Here is a 21,660-nt window from a genome sequence, read left to right on the forward strand (position 1 = left end):
CACCACTTCATTGCGCGTCACTCAAATGAGCGGTGGATCGTCACGCGACCGCGAGGTACTATTTTTAGAATATCTATAGCATTCAAACTCGACCAGTGTGTTCTTTTAAGGGCTAATATCTTGTCTGGTCTCCTTGCCAAACGAGGAGATCGATTGTGATCACTGACGTAACTGATCGTTGTGTTATCAATGCAGTTTTGGTAGAAGTCTGCTGTCATGCTTGGGTTCTCTTTCCCCTTCCGTGTAAAACACACAAATAACGACAGGCAAAGGTTATTAGAAATCTATGCGTCCGTGAAAAGATCTAGGCGTGAAGCGTACTTTAGCAAAAGATTTGGCCAGCAACCCGAGAAAATTCTGGTCCTATGTAAAATCGCTAAGCGGGTCTAAGGCTTCCGTGCTGTCACTCGTTGACCATTTTTGTGTGGCATTTGATGATAGCAAAACGAAAGCCTAAGTTTTAGATTTCAGATTTAAGAAATCGTTCATGGAGGAATATCGTACAGTCGTTTGACCAGACTCCCATATGGACGACATAGTAATAAGCATCCCTGGCGCGGAGAAACAACTGAAAGAGTTGAAGACAAATAAGTCGCCACTTCCTGTTGGAATCTGAAACACCCCCGTTTTGTCCTTTATTGGGTTTTGTGTGATTTCCCGAAGCCGCCAAACAGTTAATTATTATGATTATATGACCGCGTGCTTAATGGATGAAAGGCTATCGGTTTTTTCTGCTGTGGTTTCGGGGTATTTAACCGAGTGCGGCTGTTCTGAGACGAAATAGTTAATTATTGGAAGTTTGTCTATTATTAAAGACCATAAAGGTTGCGATGTACAAACTGATATGTATTTTCTACTAACACACAAATTCTGAGGCAGTTGCTACCTTCGCCTTACACGTTTAGTTACTGTTATATCTTGTATTGGTTGCTGATTTAAAGTACTTTGTCACACGCAATGATGATGGTTAACTTTCACAACCATCCTCACTGCAATCCGTGATTGTTGCTGGCAGACGCGGTTGACGCGAAACACGTAATTCGGCACTTGTCACTTTCTGTTTCATATCACTCGCGAATCGGTATCGATGAGGGTCAATCCCACGACGATTCGGGGGACGCGCTCATTTGTCACACTCCAGTGAATTTACAATTTACTTCTCACTCGGCACATCCGCCAATGACACCGTACTCAGCTCGACCGCCATTCTTGCCCGTCTTCCCAGTACCGCTGCTCACTCGACACTAGTCTCACTGCCTCCTGCAGCGATCGACAGTCGACTCCTCTGCTATCGACCTGGGCGTCGGATACTAATATCTATGTTCGTGAGATCACGGATCCCTTACAAATCTCAGTTCGGGTTTACACAGAGCACTCTACAGCACTGGCTCCTTACTTAGCTGGCGTTTATCGCGAATCTCTCGCCCAGTGCAAAGCCCCAAGCGACTGGAAAAAAGCGCAGGTGATTCCTATATACACTCCTGGAAATGGAAAAAAGAACACATTGACACCGGTGTGTCAGACCCACCATACTTGCTCCGGACACTGCGAGAGGGCTGTACAAGCAATGATCACACGCACGGCACAGCGGACACACCAGGAACCGCGGTGTTGGCCGTCGAATGGCGCTAGCTGCGCAGCATTTGTGCACCGCCGCCGTCAGTGTCAGCCAGTTTGCCGTGGCATACGGAGCTCCATCGCAGTCTTTAACACTGGTAGCATGCCGCGACAGCGTGGACGTGAACCGTATGTGCAGTTGACGGACTTTGAGCGAGGGCGTATAGTGGGCATGCGGGAGGCCGGGTGGACGTACCGCCGAATTGCTCAACACGTGGGGCGTGAGGTCTCCACAGTACATCGATGTTGTCGACAGTGGTCGGCGGAAGGTGCACGTGCCCGTCGACCTGGGACCGGACCGCAGCGACGCACGGATGCACGCCAAGACCGTAGGATCCTACGCAGTGCCGTAGGGGACCGCACCGCCACTTCCCAGCAACTTAGGGACACTGTTGCTCCTGGGGTATCGGCGAGGACCATTCGCAACCGTCTCCATGAAGCTGGGCTACGGTCCCGCACACCGTTAGGCCGTCTTCCGCTCACGCCCCAACATCGTGCAGCCCGCCTCCAGTGGTGTCGCGACAGGCGTGAATGGAGGGACGAGTGGAGACGTGTCGTCTTCAGCGATGAGAGTCGCTTCTGCCTTGGTGCCAATGATGGTCGTATGCGTGTTTGGCGCCGTGCAGGTGAGCGCCACAATCAGGACTGCATACGACCGTGGCACACAAGGCCAACACCCGGCATCATGGTGTGGGGAGCGATCTCCTACACTGGCCGTACACCACTGGTGATCGTCGAGGGGACACTGAATAGTGCACGGTACATCCAAACCGTCATCGAACCCATCGTTCTACCATTCCTAGACCGGCAAGGGAACTTGCTGTTCCAACAGGACAATGCACGTCCACATGTATCCCGTGCCACCCAACGTGCTCTAGAAGGTGTAAGTCAACTACCCTGGCCAGCAAGATCTCCGGATCTGTCCCCCATTGAGCATGTTTGGGACTGGATGAAGCGTCGTCTCACGCGGTCTGCACGTCCAGCACGAACGCTGGTCCAACTGAGGCGCCAGGTGGAAATGGCATGGCAAGCCGTTCCACAGGACTACATCCAGCATCTCTACGATCGTCTCCATGGGAGAATAGCAGCCTGCATTGCTGCGAAAGGTGGATATACACTGTACTAGTGCCGACATTGTGCATGCTCTGTTGCCTGTGTCTATGTGCCTGTGGTTCTGTCAGTGTGATCATGTGATGTATCTGACCCCAGGAATGTGTCAATAAAGTTTCCCCTTCCTGGGACAATGAATTCACGGTGTTCTTATTTCAGTTTCCAGGAGTGTATAAGAACAGTAGGACCCGCTAAATTACCGACCAATATCCTTAACATCGATTTGTTGCAGAATTCTTGAACGTATTCGGAGTTCGAATATAATAAACTTTCTTGAGGCCGAGAAGCTTATGACCACGAATCAGCACGGTTTTTGAAACTATCGTTCGTGCGAAACTCGGCTTACCCTTTTCTCGCACGATGTACTGCAAACTATAGATGAAAGGCAACAGGCAGATTCCCTATTCCTAGAATTGTGAAAAGCATTTGACACGGTGGCCAACTGCAGACATTTAACGAAGGTAGGAGCATGTGGAATAGGTTCACAGATACATAAGTGCCTCGAAGACTTCTTAAATAATGGAACCCAGTGTGCTGTCCTCGACGGCGAGTGTTCATCAGAGACAGGGGTATCGTCAGGAGTGCCTCAGGGAAGTGTGATAGGACCGCTGTACATACATAAATGTATTTATGTACTACGTACATAAATGATTTGGAGGACAGAGTGGGCAGCAATCTGTGGTTGTTTGCTGATAATGCCGTGGTGTACGGTGAGGTGTCGAAGTTGAGTGACTGTAGAAAGATGCAAGACGACTTACACAAAATTGTCAGTTGGTGTGATGAATGGCAGGTGGCTCTAAATGTGCAAAATGTAGTTTAATGGGGATAAGTAGAAAAAACAAGGCCATAATGTCAGGATGCAGCATAGGCAGTGCCCTGCTTGAAACAGTTACACCTTTCAAGTATCTAGACGTAATGTTGCAATGCGATATGGAACGAAACGGTCATGTGAGGATATGGTAGGGATGGCGAATGGTCGCCTTCCACTTACTGAAAAAATTTCGGGGAATTGCGGTTCACTCGTAAAGGAGATCGCATATAGGACACTGGTTCGACCTATTCTTGAGTGCTGTCCAAGTGTTTTGGATTCGCACTAGGTTGGATTAAAGGAAGACATCGAAGCAGTTCAGAGGCGGGCTGCTAGATTTTTAACCAGTAGGTTCGAATAACACGCAAGTGTGCGGAGATGCCTCGGAAACTCAAGGGAATCCCTGCTGGTTAGGCGACGCTCTTTTAGAGAAACACTATTGAGAAAATTTAGAGAGTAGGAATCTGAAGCTGGCTGCAGAATGATTTTACTGCCAACAACATACAATTCGCGTAAGGATCTGGAGAAATTGCGGCTCATATGCAGACATATAGACAGGCGGTTTCCCCTCGCCCTATCCGCAAGTGGGTCACAGAAGGAAATGGCTAGTAGTGGTACAGGGTGTAACCTCCCAACAGATAAATAATATGTATAATAACCTCCCAACAATAAAAAAGTATGTAATTCACATTCAGCGTAACCTCCCACAGACAAATTCCGTAACCTTGGAACAATAAAATGTGACTAATCTCCTAATAACAAAATGTGACTCATAGATAACCTTTCAATAACTGACTGTGAATCTAAACTGGTAAATTCTGGACGTCAGCAGTGCTGCGTCATGGCCCTGAAAGATCATACTGAATAAATTGAAAATTCTTACCTCAATGAAGTCGCCGGATAGCGCATATATATCTGCTCTTATAATAAATTTTTCTGGCACAGCCCAGTGCAATGCTGGCCGATAGATTTGTCATGTATAAAAGGAAACAACTGATTTTTCTTTACAATAATCGGGATGACCATGGATTGGAGAAATTAGTAAATTCTTTAAATTGAGATGAATGATTGTCAAAAGTTAATTTTTATAAAAAAGATTATTATTAAGAGATTTTTTTAAATATTTACATGGGACTTGATACAACAATACTACATATGCACGAGGCTGCTTTTACCTTACATTATATCGCTCAGGCTCCGCCATCGCTCCCCACGACCGGCCCAACCAACTCCATACACCAGAGTCCTAGCTACTACTACTACTACTACTACTGACACACAGTTCCTACTGCTGACAACACTGCTCTCTGGTCTGAGATTTCTAATAGCTTGCATATCGCAGGCAGCGCGTTGGCATCCCAACGAAATTACATCTGCTCGAGTGCGCTAGCAACAAATTCCTTAATCATGGACCTCTTACAAGGGTACCCTCCACCACGCACCCTCCGGTGGCTTCCGGAGTATGTATGAGGATGCTAATGTAGAAATTAAATCTGCACGTAGTACAGCTAGAACGACGTACCCAGCTCCACTGGCGAAACCAAACTTCCACCTATTTATAAGCACACAGCTAGCACGAAAACTCAGATTAAACTTTTGCTAACAGTTCACGGCTTTTTTTCGTAGATACATTTGTATCATAAAGTTTTCAGTTGCCATGAGAAGTGCACAAAAAGATAGAACGGGAAATTGGGGAATGGAAGAAGAACGCGTGTTTTTTGCTTCTACTTTGATTTGATTTAAGGTGGTTGTCGAAGCAATTGTATTATTACATCACTTGTGACTGATAATTGTGAATTAAACATGCCGTGACGGAAAAGATGAGAGCTAGAGAGGGAAACCAAAAGATTGGCTCTGTCTGTCGCAATTTCTTCTCATCAGCTAAGTCACAGCTCTGAAGCAATTTGCCGTACTTTTACGTGTACAGAGTAGCATTCTCCACTTTCGCTGTCTTATATCAGTCTCAGGGCATATGAAATAGAAGTATGGACTTGAGGTGTGAATCACTGTTACTCAAACATCTAAAGAACCGTAACAGTTATGTGTAATAATTAGGCTGTACCGAAAAAAGAAGAGGAATGGAAACTTTTCATACAAACATACATACCGCTGCGTTTTATAGATGACTGTACCTTAATATACATATTCATAATAGTTGACTTTTTAACTCTACTATAATGATGAATACCTTAGTCAGTTTCACAGCACTAGTCTCAAATCTGCGCCCACAATCATACAAATCCCTAAATACTTACAATTTAATACTAATAACTCGAAACTTGAAACACAAAAAGTTATTGCGCAGAGGTGAATATCCTGTAGCTGTAACTCACAGTCGCATTTCCGAGTGCATGCACGAGAGCACGGAAACTGCCATAAACATGGAAGGTGGAACTGTAAAACTGTAACAAAAACGTTTTCTCCTGGAAGTTAAATCTCTTTTCTCATTCATTAGTTGGAATTACGTATAAATTGTACTGATGATAAACTAAAGCTTTAAAAGAAAACTCCGAATACTTTTGTACGAAATTTTCCCTTCTAACGGACCTCTCATACTCTAAAGGGAAGATATTAAAATCATAAACGGTTGAAAATCGAGGTAGTTAGGAAATAGTCGCTGTTATGTTGTATTAGTCACTTTGTGGCGTTGTACCATAAAAATGATGACATTCCTATTCTTAAATTACTCCACCACAAGGAGCTACTGTTACGCTCTTTACGGAAGTAAGCCAGTGAACTGGCGACCGAAATGAAAAGTTTTATTATCTTCCGCATTACACCCTAAGGAATAATTCGTTAATGTTGAAACAATTTCAAAACTTAATTGAATATAATTAATCACGTTCCATGGGACCGTGCACGCCACCTCTATTCGATTATGAAACGAGTGGAAAGTTGCTAAGAAAAAGTAAAAATCCAAAAACAATACTATAAACAGAAAAAGATTTGCAATGGTAAATACAAAACAATTCGTTGTAGTGAAAGACTGTAAACCACTGCGAGAAACTCATGGACGCAGTACAAGAAGAGTGCTACAAGGAAGTCTTTCAACTTTGGTTTGAAAATCTGTGGTCTGTCACTTTATTTTTTTAGTATAACTAGAATCTTATTAAAAACTAAACCTGCAGAGTAATGCACACCTCTCTATGCAATTTAGTTTACTCTTTTTGAGCCACAATGGGTGATCTGTGATAATGGATTAGATAGGTTAAAGTTGTATGCCAAGATCACTAATAATAACCTTTATTCTAGATAACCGTTTTCGGTAATCAATGTTACGATCGTCATATATCGACGGACAGGGTATTGCATATATGTTAAAATAGCAGCAAAAGCGTTCTTTGTCGTGAATTAGCAGGCACGTAACAGACTACAGAACTGGTGCATCTCCATGTCAAAATTAAAACAACCGTATACAAGTTTTTTTTTTTTTTTTTTTTTTTTTTTTACCACATACATTCGTCTTGTGTCACAATAGACTCTAGCGGTGTTCAGGCTGTAATAATGTGCTTTGTTGTGAGTGACACAAAGACAGAGGTATGGGGTGAAAAACATGTATACAGTTGTTTTAAGTTTGACATTCTGATACACCAGTCTTCTAGTCTGTTACGTGCCTGCCAATTCACGAGAAAGGACACTTTTACTGCTATTTTAAGAAATATGCAATAACCTGTCCGTCGAAATATGAAGATGGTAACATTGAATACCGAAAACAGTTATCGAGAATTTATTGTTAGTGATCTTGGCAAAGAGGATATCTTATCTAATCTCTCTGTCTAATGGTTAAAAAGCATAATTGAGGTGCAAATCGTTATGTTTAGTTTTCACTATGTGAATGTGGTTGTGCGTTTTGAATGAACCCTTATTGTTAACCAAAAATTCCGTGAGGAATATATCAACAGGGATTCCAGAGTTAGAATTCCAAGGCTATTGAACATGTGCGAAGAACAACAGCTGTTGAGACACCACAAAATTTTGGGAAAAGAGTTTAAAGTTCAGGTTGAAGGCAGTGGTCCTTAAATAGTAAGCAAGGTAGTCCACTTTATATCTCCTGATGGACCACGTTAATGAGTAATCTTACCGAGACGCATGGATAACATCACAGCCCGCATCCTGTGACTCCTGATTCAAAAACTAATATGTTATACGGAGGTGACAGTAGAACTATTGGTTTGGTCACCACGTTGGAGTGGGCGTGGAGGGGCCCCATCCTTTGTGAAAAAAAAATGTGAAAAATTGAAAGGAGAAGGAAGTTATGGATCTGCAAAACTAAAATGAACACGTTTTGGAAAGAAGCAATTGCAGTCTGCATATCGTGTTCGTAAACGAGGTTAAGAACAAAAAACAATGGGAAAAATAAAATCAGACGGACAGGCCGGCGTACGTAGGCGGGAAACGAGTCATATTCGTGAGAGTGCAAGGCCCTCGACAGGGGTGTGGCACCCCTGGTTGTGACGTCAGAGCGGCGGTCAATATAAGGGCCGGCAAAGGCGGCGCGGCGCCCACAGTGAGTGCCCGCCACCAGTGGAGACCGCCAGCCGACAGACCGCGCCAGCAGCCGGAGCACGCCGCTCCCCCCAGACGCCAGACGCCAGCGCCGGTGAAAGTGAAGCGGTCCAGTGCGCATGCGCGCCGCCGCCACCGCTATATAAAATAAAAAGGGACGCCCGCAAGCTCCTTCGCGCAGAGAGTCCGTCTCAGTGCGACCGAGGATGGCCAGGACTACGACTTCGTGGCTGGCTCTGCTGCTCCTCGTCGGCGCAGGTGAGTTGGCTTGCGCAGGGCGCCAGCGCTGCCGCTCTAGCTTAACAACACAGGCGTTCCCAAATTCGTCGCGAAACAATATCCAAGATGGTGCGAAAATTATATAACTAGCGGTTTCCTAGAATTTAAATGAAGTTTTTTTTTTCAAAAAAAAAAAAAAATAGTAATTCATAGGTAGTTACAAGCACAGGACGAATGTGTTACAGTGAAAACGTCATCATCATTATTTGTCTAAATACTAACGCTTGTACCATCTGACTGTTGTTTTATTTCCTTTTGCACACTACTGCAATTTCAGCTCTGAAACCAATTTCAAGTGATCCATTATTATCCTTTCGAGATTGCGGTTCTGGTACCGACTCCACCGGATAAAATTAACATATGCAAACTTCCAAAGGATAATAATAAACCACTTGAAAACGAACGGTTACAGAGCCAAAATGGCAGCAGCGTCCAGAAGGAAATAAAGCAACACTTGCTGGTTTTATCATTTAGACAATTCTACGTAACTCTGACTCCTAATAATAGAAAAACGATGGGTCATCATTATTTGCTATGAAGACTGATCAGCATGCAACGATTTTTGTTTATGGATGTGAATAGAACTGTCGTGATGTTGACGACAACGAAATACCAGCTCGTATAAACGTTCGTAAATATGTGAACCACCTGAAGATGGACTCCCTAAGTTCAGACTGCACCTTGCACCTTCAGTAAATTCACGAGATGTGAGTGAAAGCGGACTTTTCATCAGTACTACACGCAAGTAACACACTTGTGGCCCCGCTACCAACTTCATTGGATAAAATTAAATCATGTAAACATATGTGCACCATATTTCAAAGGCCATTTTCGCAGCTAAGAATCCGCAACAAGTCTACTTTAAAGGGAACACACACCGCTGGTCCTTGTTCTAGCTGCGGCAAGTGCCAGACGAGAAACGTTAAGTTTCCTTCCTGGCGGAGCACAGATTTCTCTGGAGGGAAACGACTGCCTGCGTATCCCTGCTGGCGTCATTTGCCACGTTGCACAGCTGCAGCACTGCTTAACAACTGTACCCAGCGTTCTAAACTAGGAAAAAAGCTCGAGCAAAGATCCACAATAGAAACATAAAGGCTCTCGTCTCCTTGACTGGTTGCGGTAAAGTTTGGTATTTTAACTTCCCGTCTTGCACATCCCACTTATCTACAGTTTAGCTTCTAATTTCGAAATAACAATTGACAGACGTTTTCTGTGGGTAAAATTTATATTTTGTAGTTATATTCTAAAATTCTGTTCGTGTCTACAACAACAGTGAAGAATGTCAAGTTTGAGAAGTTCTCTATAAGTAATGTGAGAGTGGGAGAACAAGCAAAATGGGTGCATATGATCAAAAGAGAACCCACTCACAGTCTAGTGTAGCAAGCAGCACTAGCTATGCTAATAAAAAGGCGACAGAAGCCTCACGGATTCGAATCAAGGACGTGTATGTGATTTCCGTTTGCTGTTGACGTCTTTGGATGTTTTCCAACGGCTGCTATGCTTGAGACATTTTCATCAGTTACTGCGAGAGATGTAGTTAGAGGTACTCGATCTTTGGAATGCAAACAGACAAACGATATATCTTTGACATACTCTTTCACAACATACATAGTACTAGACTTCTGTTTCCTTTGCCGCAAACAAGGACTGCCAATGCAAATACTGGAATTCAGTCTTTTCTAGAGCTGCCATTTTCCGAACACATAAGGAAGAAATATTGAGCATAGATGACAGTTATTAGCATTACCACTTTTGAGTATGAACTGTTATCTGTTTAAACATCTCGATTAGTTAATCGATAAACAAGGAAGAAAGAGCCTCAGAAAAGTTATAAGCGTAACATCTGATCTACATCAAAGTCGTTATAGGCGGTGTATTAACGTAGTTGTTGAGGGTTTGGGAGCAAATCGACCGTTGTCTTGAAGATAAGATTCACCTGACGTGATTTAGAGAAACAACATGAGAATTAAGCTCGGAACAGCTGTGTTTTGTGTAGGTTCCCCACTGACGGTGACAACCACTTTCTCGGCGGTTGCGGATGGGAAGCAAAACCTAAAGACAAATGTCAATTTAGGCTACACCACAAGGAGCGCTCATCCGTAGCGCAACTAGAAAGGCGCGAGAGGAGAAGAGCGAGATCGTGGCAGGGGTGATCCCGCAGCGAAATGTTGCGACAGGAGCCGAGACTGCTGCAGAGTATTCCGTTAGTCGTCCTTCTTGACCGACGCAAGGCTTCGCCGGTGGTTCCGTTCTCTCATTCCTTTTTACACATCTCTTCCAGCGGTTTACCTTGAGCAGACTCCATTCCTCCCGTGTACCTCCGTTTGACTCAGTGTGTGTGTGTGTGTGTGTGTGTGTGTGTGTGTGCAGGAAAGGAAACTCAAAGGAGGAGAAAAACAACAGCAGAGAAATCTGGCTGCTAGCTCCGCTATCGAGGTCACCCCCACCAAGAGCGTATGCGCCCCTCCCCCCCCTTCCCCCTTCTTCCAGCTGGTAGGCGTTTCCATTATGCAGTCAGCACGATTTCTAAGATGAAAGAGAAAGGGGTGCCGGGCAGTTAAAGCGTGCAAGCCTCGTGAGGTACTAGCGAAAGTGACGGCGCATGCGGTACACTAGTTGTTTGTTCCCATTTAAACAGGTCGAGTGTGCCTTTTGGAAACGGCACAGTTCTTGACAATGAAAAAGGAAGGAAGATTAATGTTTAATGTCTCGTCGATGATGAGAAATCAAGTTCACGGCTCCGCTGACACGTTGCTCACAATACGGCACACTAATAGCTCGCATTCTGGAATACCCATTTGTTAAACATGAACAAACTGCGAACGATCAGCCAAAGTTGGACAGGACTACAGACAGCGGAAATAAAATTTCGGTAGCATAAATAATTAGAGGTCTTCAAAAATTCTAACTTCCATATTCCATCTGTCTTGCATCCCTGTAATCCAGTCATTCTCTTAATACAAGAAGGGTACGTCAATGTATAGCATTTAGTGCATCCCAGCCGAATGAATCCGACGCCTTGTCCAAATTTTATTTAGTAGTATGTTCCGTTCACGGCCAGACAGTTGCTTGGAGCGGGGACGAAGACATTAGACTCTGGCTTCAAGTTCCCATCAGGAAAAACTCAACAGTTTCCCATTGATTCGGTAAACGACTTACAGCGAATGCTGGTATGTTCCCTGTAGAAGAAGGAAACTGTTTTCTTCTATCCGTTCTTCTCTGACCAACTTCTCGGTCCACCTTTTATAACTTCGACGAGACGTTAAAGCACTCGTTTTCTTTTGTCCACAACTAAGTAGCGCTTTGTCGGATTTGACAAAGAAGCACGAAAGAATCATTCCTAACATTATTCAAAACACCTTCTCCGTATGAAATTACCTAAACCAGAACGAATTTCAATTCAACTGGCCAGTTCTGATTTTTAGTGTATATTCAAATCACAATTTCCAGGAGGAAACTGCAGTTCATCAGTAAGTAAAAGGCATCTTCTCCTCTAGGCATAAAGTTTCTTTCATTATTTAATGTGTTTTCAAGTCGAACTCTACTCCAGTATTCTCACTTCAGAATTTCTTTATCAATTATCTACATAATACTAACGCCAAATTTGCCCCATCTCTTACGTTATCAGTTCATAGAGAGTTTTATTGGTGCCGCCGCTAACAGCTTTAACCAGTAGACAATCTTCCGGTCTTTCGAGGACAGGCTACATTTACAAGGTCTCGTTTCTGGCTTTCTAGTCCTCTTGTCCTCGATTTCTGTGCCGGCAGTCACATGGCGGACATCACTTTAGTCGTTTCTTTGCTGCCGAACAGGCTTCTGCGTAGCGGGCACCGCTTAATGGACTAGGACTCTAAAAGAGCTACTGCCCGACATATGGAAAAGGAGCTAACATCAAATCTTCGTAATATTTACTAGCAGCAATCATAAAATTATCAATACTGATGAATCGAATTGGAACTACATGTTCCCAGCACTCTAAATAAAAGTTCGTCTTCTGTTCCTGCGTTAAAGTCTCCACGGGCTCAGTCACCTTACGCTCAAGAAATTTTTGTCCGAGGCAGTAGCTCAGTCTTCTCGCTGTCATAAAAAGAACTCATTGATACCGAGCGAGGTAGCGCAGTTGTTAGCATGCTGGACTCGTATTCGGGAGGACGATGGTTTAAACCCGCGTCCAGCTAGCCTGATTACGTTTCCCGTGATTTCCCTAAATCGCTTCAGGCAAATGCCGGGATGGTTCCTTTGAAAGGGCACGACCGACTTCCTTACCCATCCTTCCCTTATCCGATGGGCACGATGACCTTTCTGTTCGGTCCCCCCACCCCCTAACCAACCAACCAACCAACCAACCTACCAACCAACCAACTGACTGATAAATATTTAAAGTATATTATTTGTGTCACTTGTTTTCACTTACGTGCAACAGCTCGTGAAATCATGTGAAATAGCTTCACATCTTTGCAGGACTTTTACTCCCTACTGAAGTAAATTCACTTGACAGAGTATTATTATTTCGCGACTTCTCACTCATCTTAAACATCGTAAGACATACACGTCCTTAACATGTTGTTTCCCGAAAGGTAGGAATGGGAAACAAAAGTGTGACGTCCCATAATATCATAGGAGATCAGAGACAGAGGACTAGCTCAATTGATTACAATGTGGAAAGGGACTGTTTGAGTTTTACTGTAGTAAGCATCCAGCACCTGCCTGAAATAACTTATGTAAACACGCAGGGAGACGAGTTGGTGAACCTCTTCCGTTTCGAATATGAGTCCAGTGTCTTAAGCAAAGCAATGTCTTACTTCGCTTCAGTATGCTAACTCAGGGCATAACCTCTGCCATTTCCGAGGGTCGGAAAATATGAGTGGCTGGTACTGGTTGTAAATCCAAACTTATAACCAGTGATTCCTATCCTGTCTAAAACATAGACCACATATTCTTCATTACGAGCAGGAACTCAACTAATCATTACACGTAGGCTATTTGTTTCGTTCACTGCAGACTATTTCGGCACCGATGCCTTTGATTCGCAACTATCGCACGAAAGGTAGCCAACTGAACACAGAAAAAGAAAACAGCATCGGAATTTAATTGGAAATGGGAAGAAACAAGGCGATGTGCAAAAAAAATGGCTCTGAGCACTATGGGACTCAACTGCTGAGGTCGTAAGTCCCCTAGAACTTAGAACTACTTAAACCTAACCAACCTAAGGACAACACACACATCCATGCCCGAGGCAGGATTCGAACCTGCGACCGTAGCGGTCGCGCGGTTCCAGACTGTAGCGCCAGAACCGCTCGGCCACCAGCGGCCGGCAAGGCGATGTGCAGCTTCTGGTTATTGGGCTGTGGGATAATGAACTGAGAGGAATCCAGACCCCGCCACATTGTCCTAAATGTAAGTTTTATTGATGACCTTTGACACTGCTGATGGCGACTGTTCGTCAGATGGGGACGCCGGATACATTTCGAGAGAAGTGTTCATGTTCTGGCTCCTGATTTCACAATTCCCTTTTCCCATTAAAGCAACAGACACCAATCACTACACTCTTCACAGTCCTCCACACTGAATACCTACACTTAAGAAACGACTTCCTCACTTCACAAAGCAAATTTTACAACATCGGAGAAAAAATAAAACCTTTGCAGTTACTTGTTCGAGCTTCCCGCCAATAATTCCAAACGATTCTACCTCTAATTCCATATTACTTTACCTTTTATTCGTTAACCTGTGTGTTAGTGTAAATTATTGTTATTACATACTGATTACTTTTACTACACTGGAGCCAGCCAGAGTGGTCGTGCGGTTCTAGGCGCTGCAGTCTGGAACCGAGCGACCGCTACGGTCGCAGGTTCGAATCCTGCCTCGGGCATGGATGTGTGTGATGTCCTTAGGTTAGTTAGGTTTAATTAGTTCTAAGTTCTAGGCGAATGATGACCTCAGAAGTTAAGTCGCATAGTGCTCAGAGCCATTTGAACCATTTTACTACACTGGAGAGTCATGGGAGAAATTGTAATTTCTGTCCATCAATCACGTTTAAACTCTGACCCCTTTCAGTTAATAATGAATTATTTGGACTGTTTACTATCAGTCAACGAAGTTTTCCAAATCTACCTCACAGAAACTTTTCACAATCCATTTAAAACAGTTTTGCCAAACTAATTCTAGCTTAAAGGTCTTCACAGCGGACTAATTAAAGATTTCTCCAATCCGGCATGGTAACTAAATTTTAATACACTTCGTGCTCTTTACCACTGTGGAACAATGCAATCGCAATTGCGGTAAACGCTGCCCTCACAGACATTATCTCGGTATTATACATGGCATGTTGCGAAATGCCTTAAAGATCCGCAACAACTTATTAAGAACTAGTGATGAACATCCATTTCTGATAGTAATTCCCGTGTAGTTAAGGCTCTGGTCGTCCAACGACCAAGCTAGTAGAGGATGAATAATGAAAACTGCCCTACTTACCACAATAGATAATCGTTCTTCAATCTTGTTGCAAGGAAAGAACCTTGCTTTGCGGCTCTCAATGATTGTGACAAATAAGGAGCACCTGAGCTATATTCTGAAGACAACATAGAAGTTGCAGCCTGGTTTCCGTTGCATAACAGAATAAAGTTATGTCTATTTTGAAACACATATGTATAAATTTTGTTTTGCAGTATCTTGCAGTGAAAGAAATTGATGAAGTTCTGTATCTGGAAAATAAGATGTGTATTGTTGTAATGCAGTTAGTAGATCCATTGATTAGGATTTGCAGGATTTTCTTTTCTGAAGATTTTAATGAAAATTTGAAACCGTTAATCATCATTGCTTAGGGTGGAGCTATGACATTCTCGAGTCAGTATGAATGCGACCACAACTGAATACAGCAGCCGGTAAGGTGTTAGGGTCGGAACTGTTCCTGAAAATTTGCACTGAATATCGCTGAGCACCACCGCAGGAGCCTTAAGATGTTTTAGCAGTCAGACGGGTGATAACATAAAAATTGAGGAGGTTCTCTGCAGAACCGGCGAAGATGGGATCACGTGGAAAACACTGACAAGAAAAAGGGACAGGATGATAGGTTATGTGTTAAGACACCAAGGAATAACTTCCACGGTGCTAGAGGGAGCTGTAGCAGATAAACTGTAGGAGAAGACAGAGATTGAAATATATCCAATAAATAATTCAGGGCACTGTATGTAAGTGCTTACCTGAGATGAAGAGTTTGACACAGGAGAGGAACAAGTGACAGTCCGCATCGAAACAGTCAGATGACTGATGAGCACATAAAAGTGGTTTCTGGAGTGGCTCCACGTTTCGCCTCTCCTATTAACTCCATCCAGAAGCACTCAGTTAACATTATTTCCATTTCTGCAAACTTATGTCACACATTAATCACCTTCCCTCAAGGATAAGGTAGAAATGGCTCAGTGAAGGAGTATAACTATCTTGATTGATATTGAACTCTAAACTCAGAATAAACTAAAGAGGAAGAGCGAAAGCGTTCCGTATAGAAACTGCGATTTTTCGTTCTTAGTTAAATATGCTGTGGTTATCTTCTTGACTCATTCTTTCCTCGTAAAATTTGCGATAAATTCTCTTTCAACTTACTCGTTATAATTAGGATAGCAGACTTTTGGGTAGGCACTTTCATACATCAGTAGTCTGAATCTAGAACCAGGAAGATTATTTTTCCATTTGATTTACAATACATCCCGTCGACTCAAAGGCAGTAAGCCTCAAGCCATATTCTAAAATACACCCCAGATTAGAAACGAGAATTACTGGAAAGATGTTGTTCACTTATATTTACACGCGATTTCTGGGGAGTGCAGCTAAGTACAAAACAGTTTTACTTCACATGTTGATTTTGATTCAGGCTGTTATCGTGATTTTGGTAAATCATGATCCTGTGACTCTAGAAAAGCGATACTTGATATTGACGCCAACACCAAAAGCCGAGCCGGCCGGAGTGGCCGAGCGGTTCTAGGCGCTTCAGTCTGGAACCGCGCGACCGCTACGGTCGCAGGTTCGAATCCTGCCTCGGGCATGGATGTGCGTGATGTCCTTAGGTTAGTTAGGTTTAAGTAGTTCTAAGTTCTAAGGGACTGATGACCTCAGATGTTAAGTCCCATAGTGCCCAGAGCCATTTGAACCATTGGAACCGAAAGCCGAACTGATATTACTCACTAAAGCAGATCTAGCCTCATCCCAGAGAAATAACATCAGAAATAAAAATGACCATTCCGTTCTAAAGATTCAGGCACTCACACAGAACTCGTAAACAAATCCCAGTCGAGTCAAACAGACTTTTTTTTCGTGGTTCCCCTAAATCATTTGAGACGAGTACGGGAATACTGCTACTCTTCCTTTCTCATCAGAGTCTTTCTCCAAATGAACAGCTGCTCTGTCAACCTCGATGTCGACAAGTCGTTAAACGCTATCACACACCTCTCTTTTATCGACACTGAATAAACAGTCCTTATCGCTCTTCACTTACTGTGACTGAAGCAAAGGGTTTTCCCTTCGAAAAACTGTGCTACAACTGAACACCATGGAATTATTCTCTATGGACACATACACCAGAGACCCGCCAATTTGAATTTGAATACTCCTTAGGAACAGGTTCCCATGATGGAATCATTATACACACTGTGATCAGGAATACATGATGCACATGCTCGCATGCACGCCGCACCTGATCGTCATTACACTTATCATTGTAAGGACACAGAACGTTCACTATGATGTCACAAACCATCACCCATCGGTTTAGCCGCTCCATACAATACAGACATCTCTCTCTGACTCCCCGCAAACGCTCCGATGATGATAAGTAGTAAAATGTATTCTTAATCACATTTGTAGACATAGTAGTTCAGGAAATACAGGAATTTCTTTCTTTACTTCCAGACTATAGTCACAAAATATTGTCCTCGGGCAGAGCCAAAAAGACTATAAAATGGATTGTTGTTACGATCTTCAGTTCAAAGACTGGATCGATGAAGCTCTCCAGGCTAGTCGATTCTGAGCAAGTCTTTTCATCTCTGCAACCTGAATTCGCCTGAACGCCTGTCTCCCGTTACAATTTTTACCCCACACTTCCCTTCGTTACCGAGCAGATAATTCAGTGATGCATCAGGAAGTCAATCCGTTCTTTTAGTCAAGTTGTACCATAAATTTCTTTTTTCTCCAATTCGTTTCAGTACCTCATCATAAAGTATTCAATCTACTCATCTAATCTTCAGCATTCTTTTATAGCACCACATTTCAAATGCTTCTACTCTATTCTGCTCTGAACTGTTTATCGTCCACTTTTCACTTCCGTACAACGCCGCTCTCCAGACAGATACTGTCAGAAATAAAATTAAGTGTGAGGATGCAATTGCGATCATAGACTGGAAATGAAGAAATAAGAATGTGTTCCTCCTTTCACAGTACTCCTGCTGGCCACATACATTGTGGTTCCAAATTTCATGGTGATTATTAGTGGTGGTGTGCGACAGCGAAAGCGAGCAGATTTAGTATCCTATAGTGTGGAATTAGCTGTGAAGATGACTATTGCTGCACGCACAATGCTTTCAGTTTCAATTCTGACTTTTTGCACGTTATTTGCTCACTTTCTGATCAACTACATCGCCCATTAATAACAGGGTCACTGTGCATCACATCGACACTTGCTGCGCTCAAAAACGGCCTATAAGACAGAAAGCTTCCAATCGTGCAAGATGTAATAAAACGAATTTATGTTGAAAACAGCCGAGATGGAATGTAGTTTTGAAAATGTGTAGCTGTGGTACCCCACGTAAAGAAAATGTTAGACACTTCGTTGACCAAAGGTATCAATGACTGCAAGAAAACGCTCGTGTCTCTAACTATACAGTTTTCCCTGACGGTGTGTTCCTCCCTGTGTTACAGCTACTGCACTGACGAGAGTACGCCGACAGGATGACGGCGCTGAAGCCGACGACCAGTCCATCGACGAGCTGTGCGACCAGAGGCCACCCGACGAGTATTTCCGCCTTAGCACTGACGGAGACTGCAGAGACGTCGTCAGGTAGAGGCGGCGGCTAAGCTATTACTTACTACCTGTACGATGAGTGATTCTGGCCGTGGAAAGCATAGCGCTGCTGCACGTTTCAATTTCTAAGCAATTTGCACATAAAAATCGAGTAATCGAGAGCTTTATTATTTACAAGAAAAAAGTCATCACATAAACAGCTCAAATAGGTAGAATAGTTTCGATTACGTATTAGTATCTTCGGAGCTTCATCTGTGTAATTTACTAGTAATGTGGTACCTAGTACGAAAAGACAATTAATGAAAAAAACAGTTAATTCTGTCTGTTTATAGAGAATGTAGTATTATAAAATATCTCGTTATCATATACCATCCTGCTAAAAATTACAGCAAATGTGTTAACTTTAGTATGTTTCTTTTAAAGTGTGTAAAAAGTGTAAATCTGTTTTTCTCTTTCTCTCACATTGGTACAAAATCCAAACGGAGTGCCACATCTGCGATACTTCTTCGTTTGTTTGTCTATGAAGATGTCTCTTGCTTTTCCCAAAAATATTTGTGTTACGGCGGTTACCACAAATTTCTCGACCTGTTAGTACGTACAAAACATGAAAATGTTCCATCTTAGCACTACATACAAAAATCGTTCAGTAAATAACGCCTCACAATTTTCTCGGAACATATTTGTTCGTAAGAATTAGAATTAAAGGAAATATCAGTCAATATTCCTTTTACATGCACTGTTTTTCTACATAGGTTCTACATTCAATGGCTTTACGCTAGCGTTCAATAAGAGCACTTATTCCCCGTTGGTAAAAGCTTAAAGTGATGCACCCAGGTTTCGTCACATGTATCGATCCGTGACAGAAGGGCATCTTCATTGGCTATGAACTCCTCCAACAGTAAAGATGAAATAGCTTCTCTTTGAATCTTGTGATGGGTCGTGAGCATTCGTGTCACCCACCTTGAACACACCTTTGAGTATCCAGTCATTGCATACGTACTTCCAATGCTCACCGATAGTTATAGAGTCAGTTGTCTGCACTACTAATGGCATCCAGCGATTCAACACTTCGGGGGCAGAAGCCGTGGTGGACGTCCAGAATGTGGCCGATCATGGAGCTCAGTGTCTACAATTCCTGGCACTTTAACTCTCTTTACCCGCCGACCAACAGTATTCCTATCAATTGTGGCTCAGGCACACATTGCACACAAACGTTTATGTTTGTTCACCACGGCTTCTTTTTTCGTAAACAAGAATTCAATTACAGCAGTGAGTGCCTCACGTTGACGTCACTTTGCTCTGCCAGTTTTCGAAATTGTTGAAAACTACGCAGATGTACAAAATAAACCAGAGATTTGAAGCGCCTAAAAGGGGATGTTCTAATATTCATTAACGCCTGTAAAAATGTGGCATTATTTATCGAATGACAGCCGTAATACAGAGCATAAGCCGGCCGCGGTGGTCTAGCGGTTCTAGGCGCTCAGTCCGGAGTCGCGTGACTGCTACGGTCGCAGGTTCGAATCCTGCCTCGGGCATGGATGTGTGTGATGTCCTTAGGTTAGTTAGGTTTAAGTAGTTCTAAGTTCTAGGGGACTGATGACCATAGATGTTAAGTCCCATAGTGCTCAGAGCCATTTTGAACAGAGCATAATCGCATTATTATCGCAACCACAAGATAGTCTTACAGTAGATAAAATATGTGAATGACTGATTTAGTTTTCAGTGTCCTTCATCAGACTGACTTGATTTTCTTTCGGTTGTCATATACACGTCAAACAAGAATACAATCAAGGAAACCTTATTGCCAGTAAAGCTGAGATCGCGATGGCTTCCACATCGATCTTGGTATGAAAAAAGTAGCGCTTTATACAGCCCCAATAGTCGTATTTAGTTACAACGCCAATATAACTAATTACGGTGTAAAATATGGCGAAATCTTGACAGCGGCCGCTACGGACAAACCTCAAACGAAATGTCGGGGGTTATAGCAGCCTGCAGCCTGTGTGGAATGCACGTAGCGGCATTAAGTTGCGCAACAGGGAAACGTTAACAAAGAATGCGACTTTCCCTTCCCCGGTAGCAAAAGAAACAAAGGGAGAAGTCTGCTCCACAAAACTGCAGAGAAAAACTCTGGTCGTCTTGCTCCTACATAAAGTGGGGCATTACTTGTAGAAAGTCCAGCCACTGCAATGTTTACAGCTTTGTCAAGAATCGTATTCCAAGCGACGATTGAAAATTTGCTCCTGTAATCGATTTCAGAAGTGTAGAAAACGTACGATGACAAGTGCATTGCATGTGCCTGACAAGGCTAGTTTTTCTCTTTACTCCTAGTTCTTCCAGAGAGTGAGGGAAGCTGCAAACATTGACGAGAATGGTAAATGTTACACCATGGATCACCAGTTCAATAACTATCAAAATTTGTTGAGATATTCTTGTCGTAATAGGAATCTTGACCGAAATTTTTGCCATATTGTGTCAGTTCATGAACCCCTCCCCGCTGCCTGGAGGCTACTACGAAAGTATAGTCTTCCCATCGCGTCCCAGACACGCTCTATGGGGGATAGACTAGGAGTTAGGAATGCGAGTCAAAGATCCGAACAACTCTCAAAGCTTCTGTACTGAGAACTGCACTGTTCTGAGTCTTGCATTGTCTTGTTGGAATATTCCGTTTGGTATCCTGGTCGCTACAGATATGACTACAGGGTTTACCATTCTCGTCACATGCTGGTGATCATTCAGCCTCATGTCAACAATTACTGTATCGGTCCTGTTGCCATATGCGACAGCTCCCCACAACGTGCTTGCATGAGCCTGTAGAGTTGGAGCTCTCGAGAGCTGCTGCTTCCTGTGACCTTTGACCAGGTCGTCTACTGACACGTGACCACAAACATAAGCGACACTGTTCCTTGAACACCACAGGATCTATTCAATGTCCCAGCTGACTCTGCCTCTTCACCATACAAGGCTCTTTAGTCTGTCTTGTGGTGGCAGCGCTGAACGACGCGAGGCAACTCGAGATCTCAATCCAGCACCCAGTAATCTGTTCCCGACGGTCCGAGTGACGCATTACCTGCACTGTCAGCAGTCTCTGAGCAGGAATCACTGACAATCGATAGGCCATTAAGATACACAGATACGGGTATATGAATGGAAAGGAACAACAGCATGCCGCGGTTTGGGGCTAAGTGATAGGACTTACGAAACTAGAAAGTACCGTGAGAAAATCGAACATCTAGAATAAATGTACCAGAAAGAGAACCAGACAGAGAAGTAGAGGGTGACCCGAAAGTCCGTTAACATTTGAAAACGCACAAATTCACGGAATAAT

The 21,660-nt window shown here is 43.3% G+C and overlaps 1 protein-coding gene across 2 annotated transcripts in view; it reads left to right on the forward strand.

The window, feature by feature from the left end:
• The first annotated feature begins 8,080 nt into the window (after window positions 1-8,080).
• LOC124776668 (chitin deacetylase 1) overlaps window positions 8,081-21,660 on the forward strand; it is a 42,786-nt gene continuing 29,206 nt past the window's right edge. The window contains exons 1-2 of one of the 2 annotated variants that reach the window (XM_047251770.1): window positions 8,081-8,299; window positions 18,230-18,368. In XM_047251770.1, coding sequence (XP_047107726.1) covers window positions 8,248-8,299; window positions 18,230-18,368 — 191 coding nt within the window. In that variant the 5' untranslated portion in view covers window positions 8,081-8,247. The remainder of the gene's footprint in view (window positions 8,300-18,229; window positions 18,369-21,660) is intronic. The other variant, XM_047251769.1, reaches the window with a different exon arrangement.

Source organism: Schistocerca piceifrons, chromosome 2 (assembly GCF_021461385.2).
Source record: "Schistocerca piceifrons isolate TAMUIC-IGC-003096 chromosome 2, iqSchPice1.1, whole genome shotgun sequence".
Classification (NCBI taxonomy): domain Eukaryota; kingdom Metazoa; phylum Arthropoda; class Insecta; order Orthoptera; family Acrididae; genus Schistocerca; species Schistocerca piceifrons.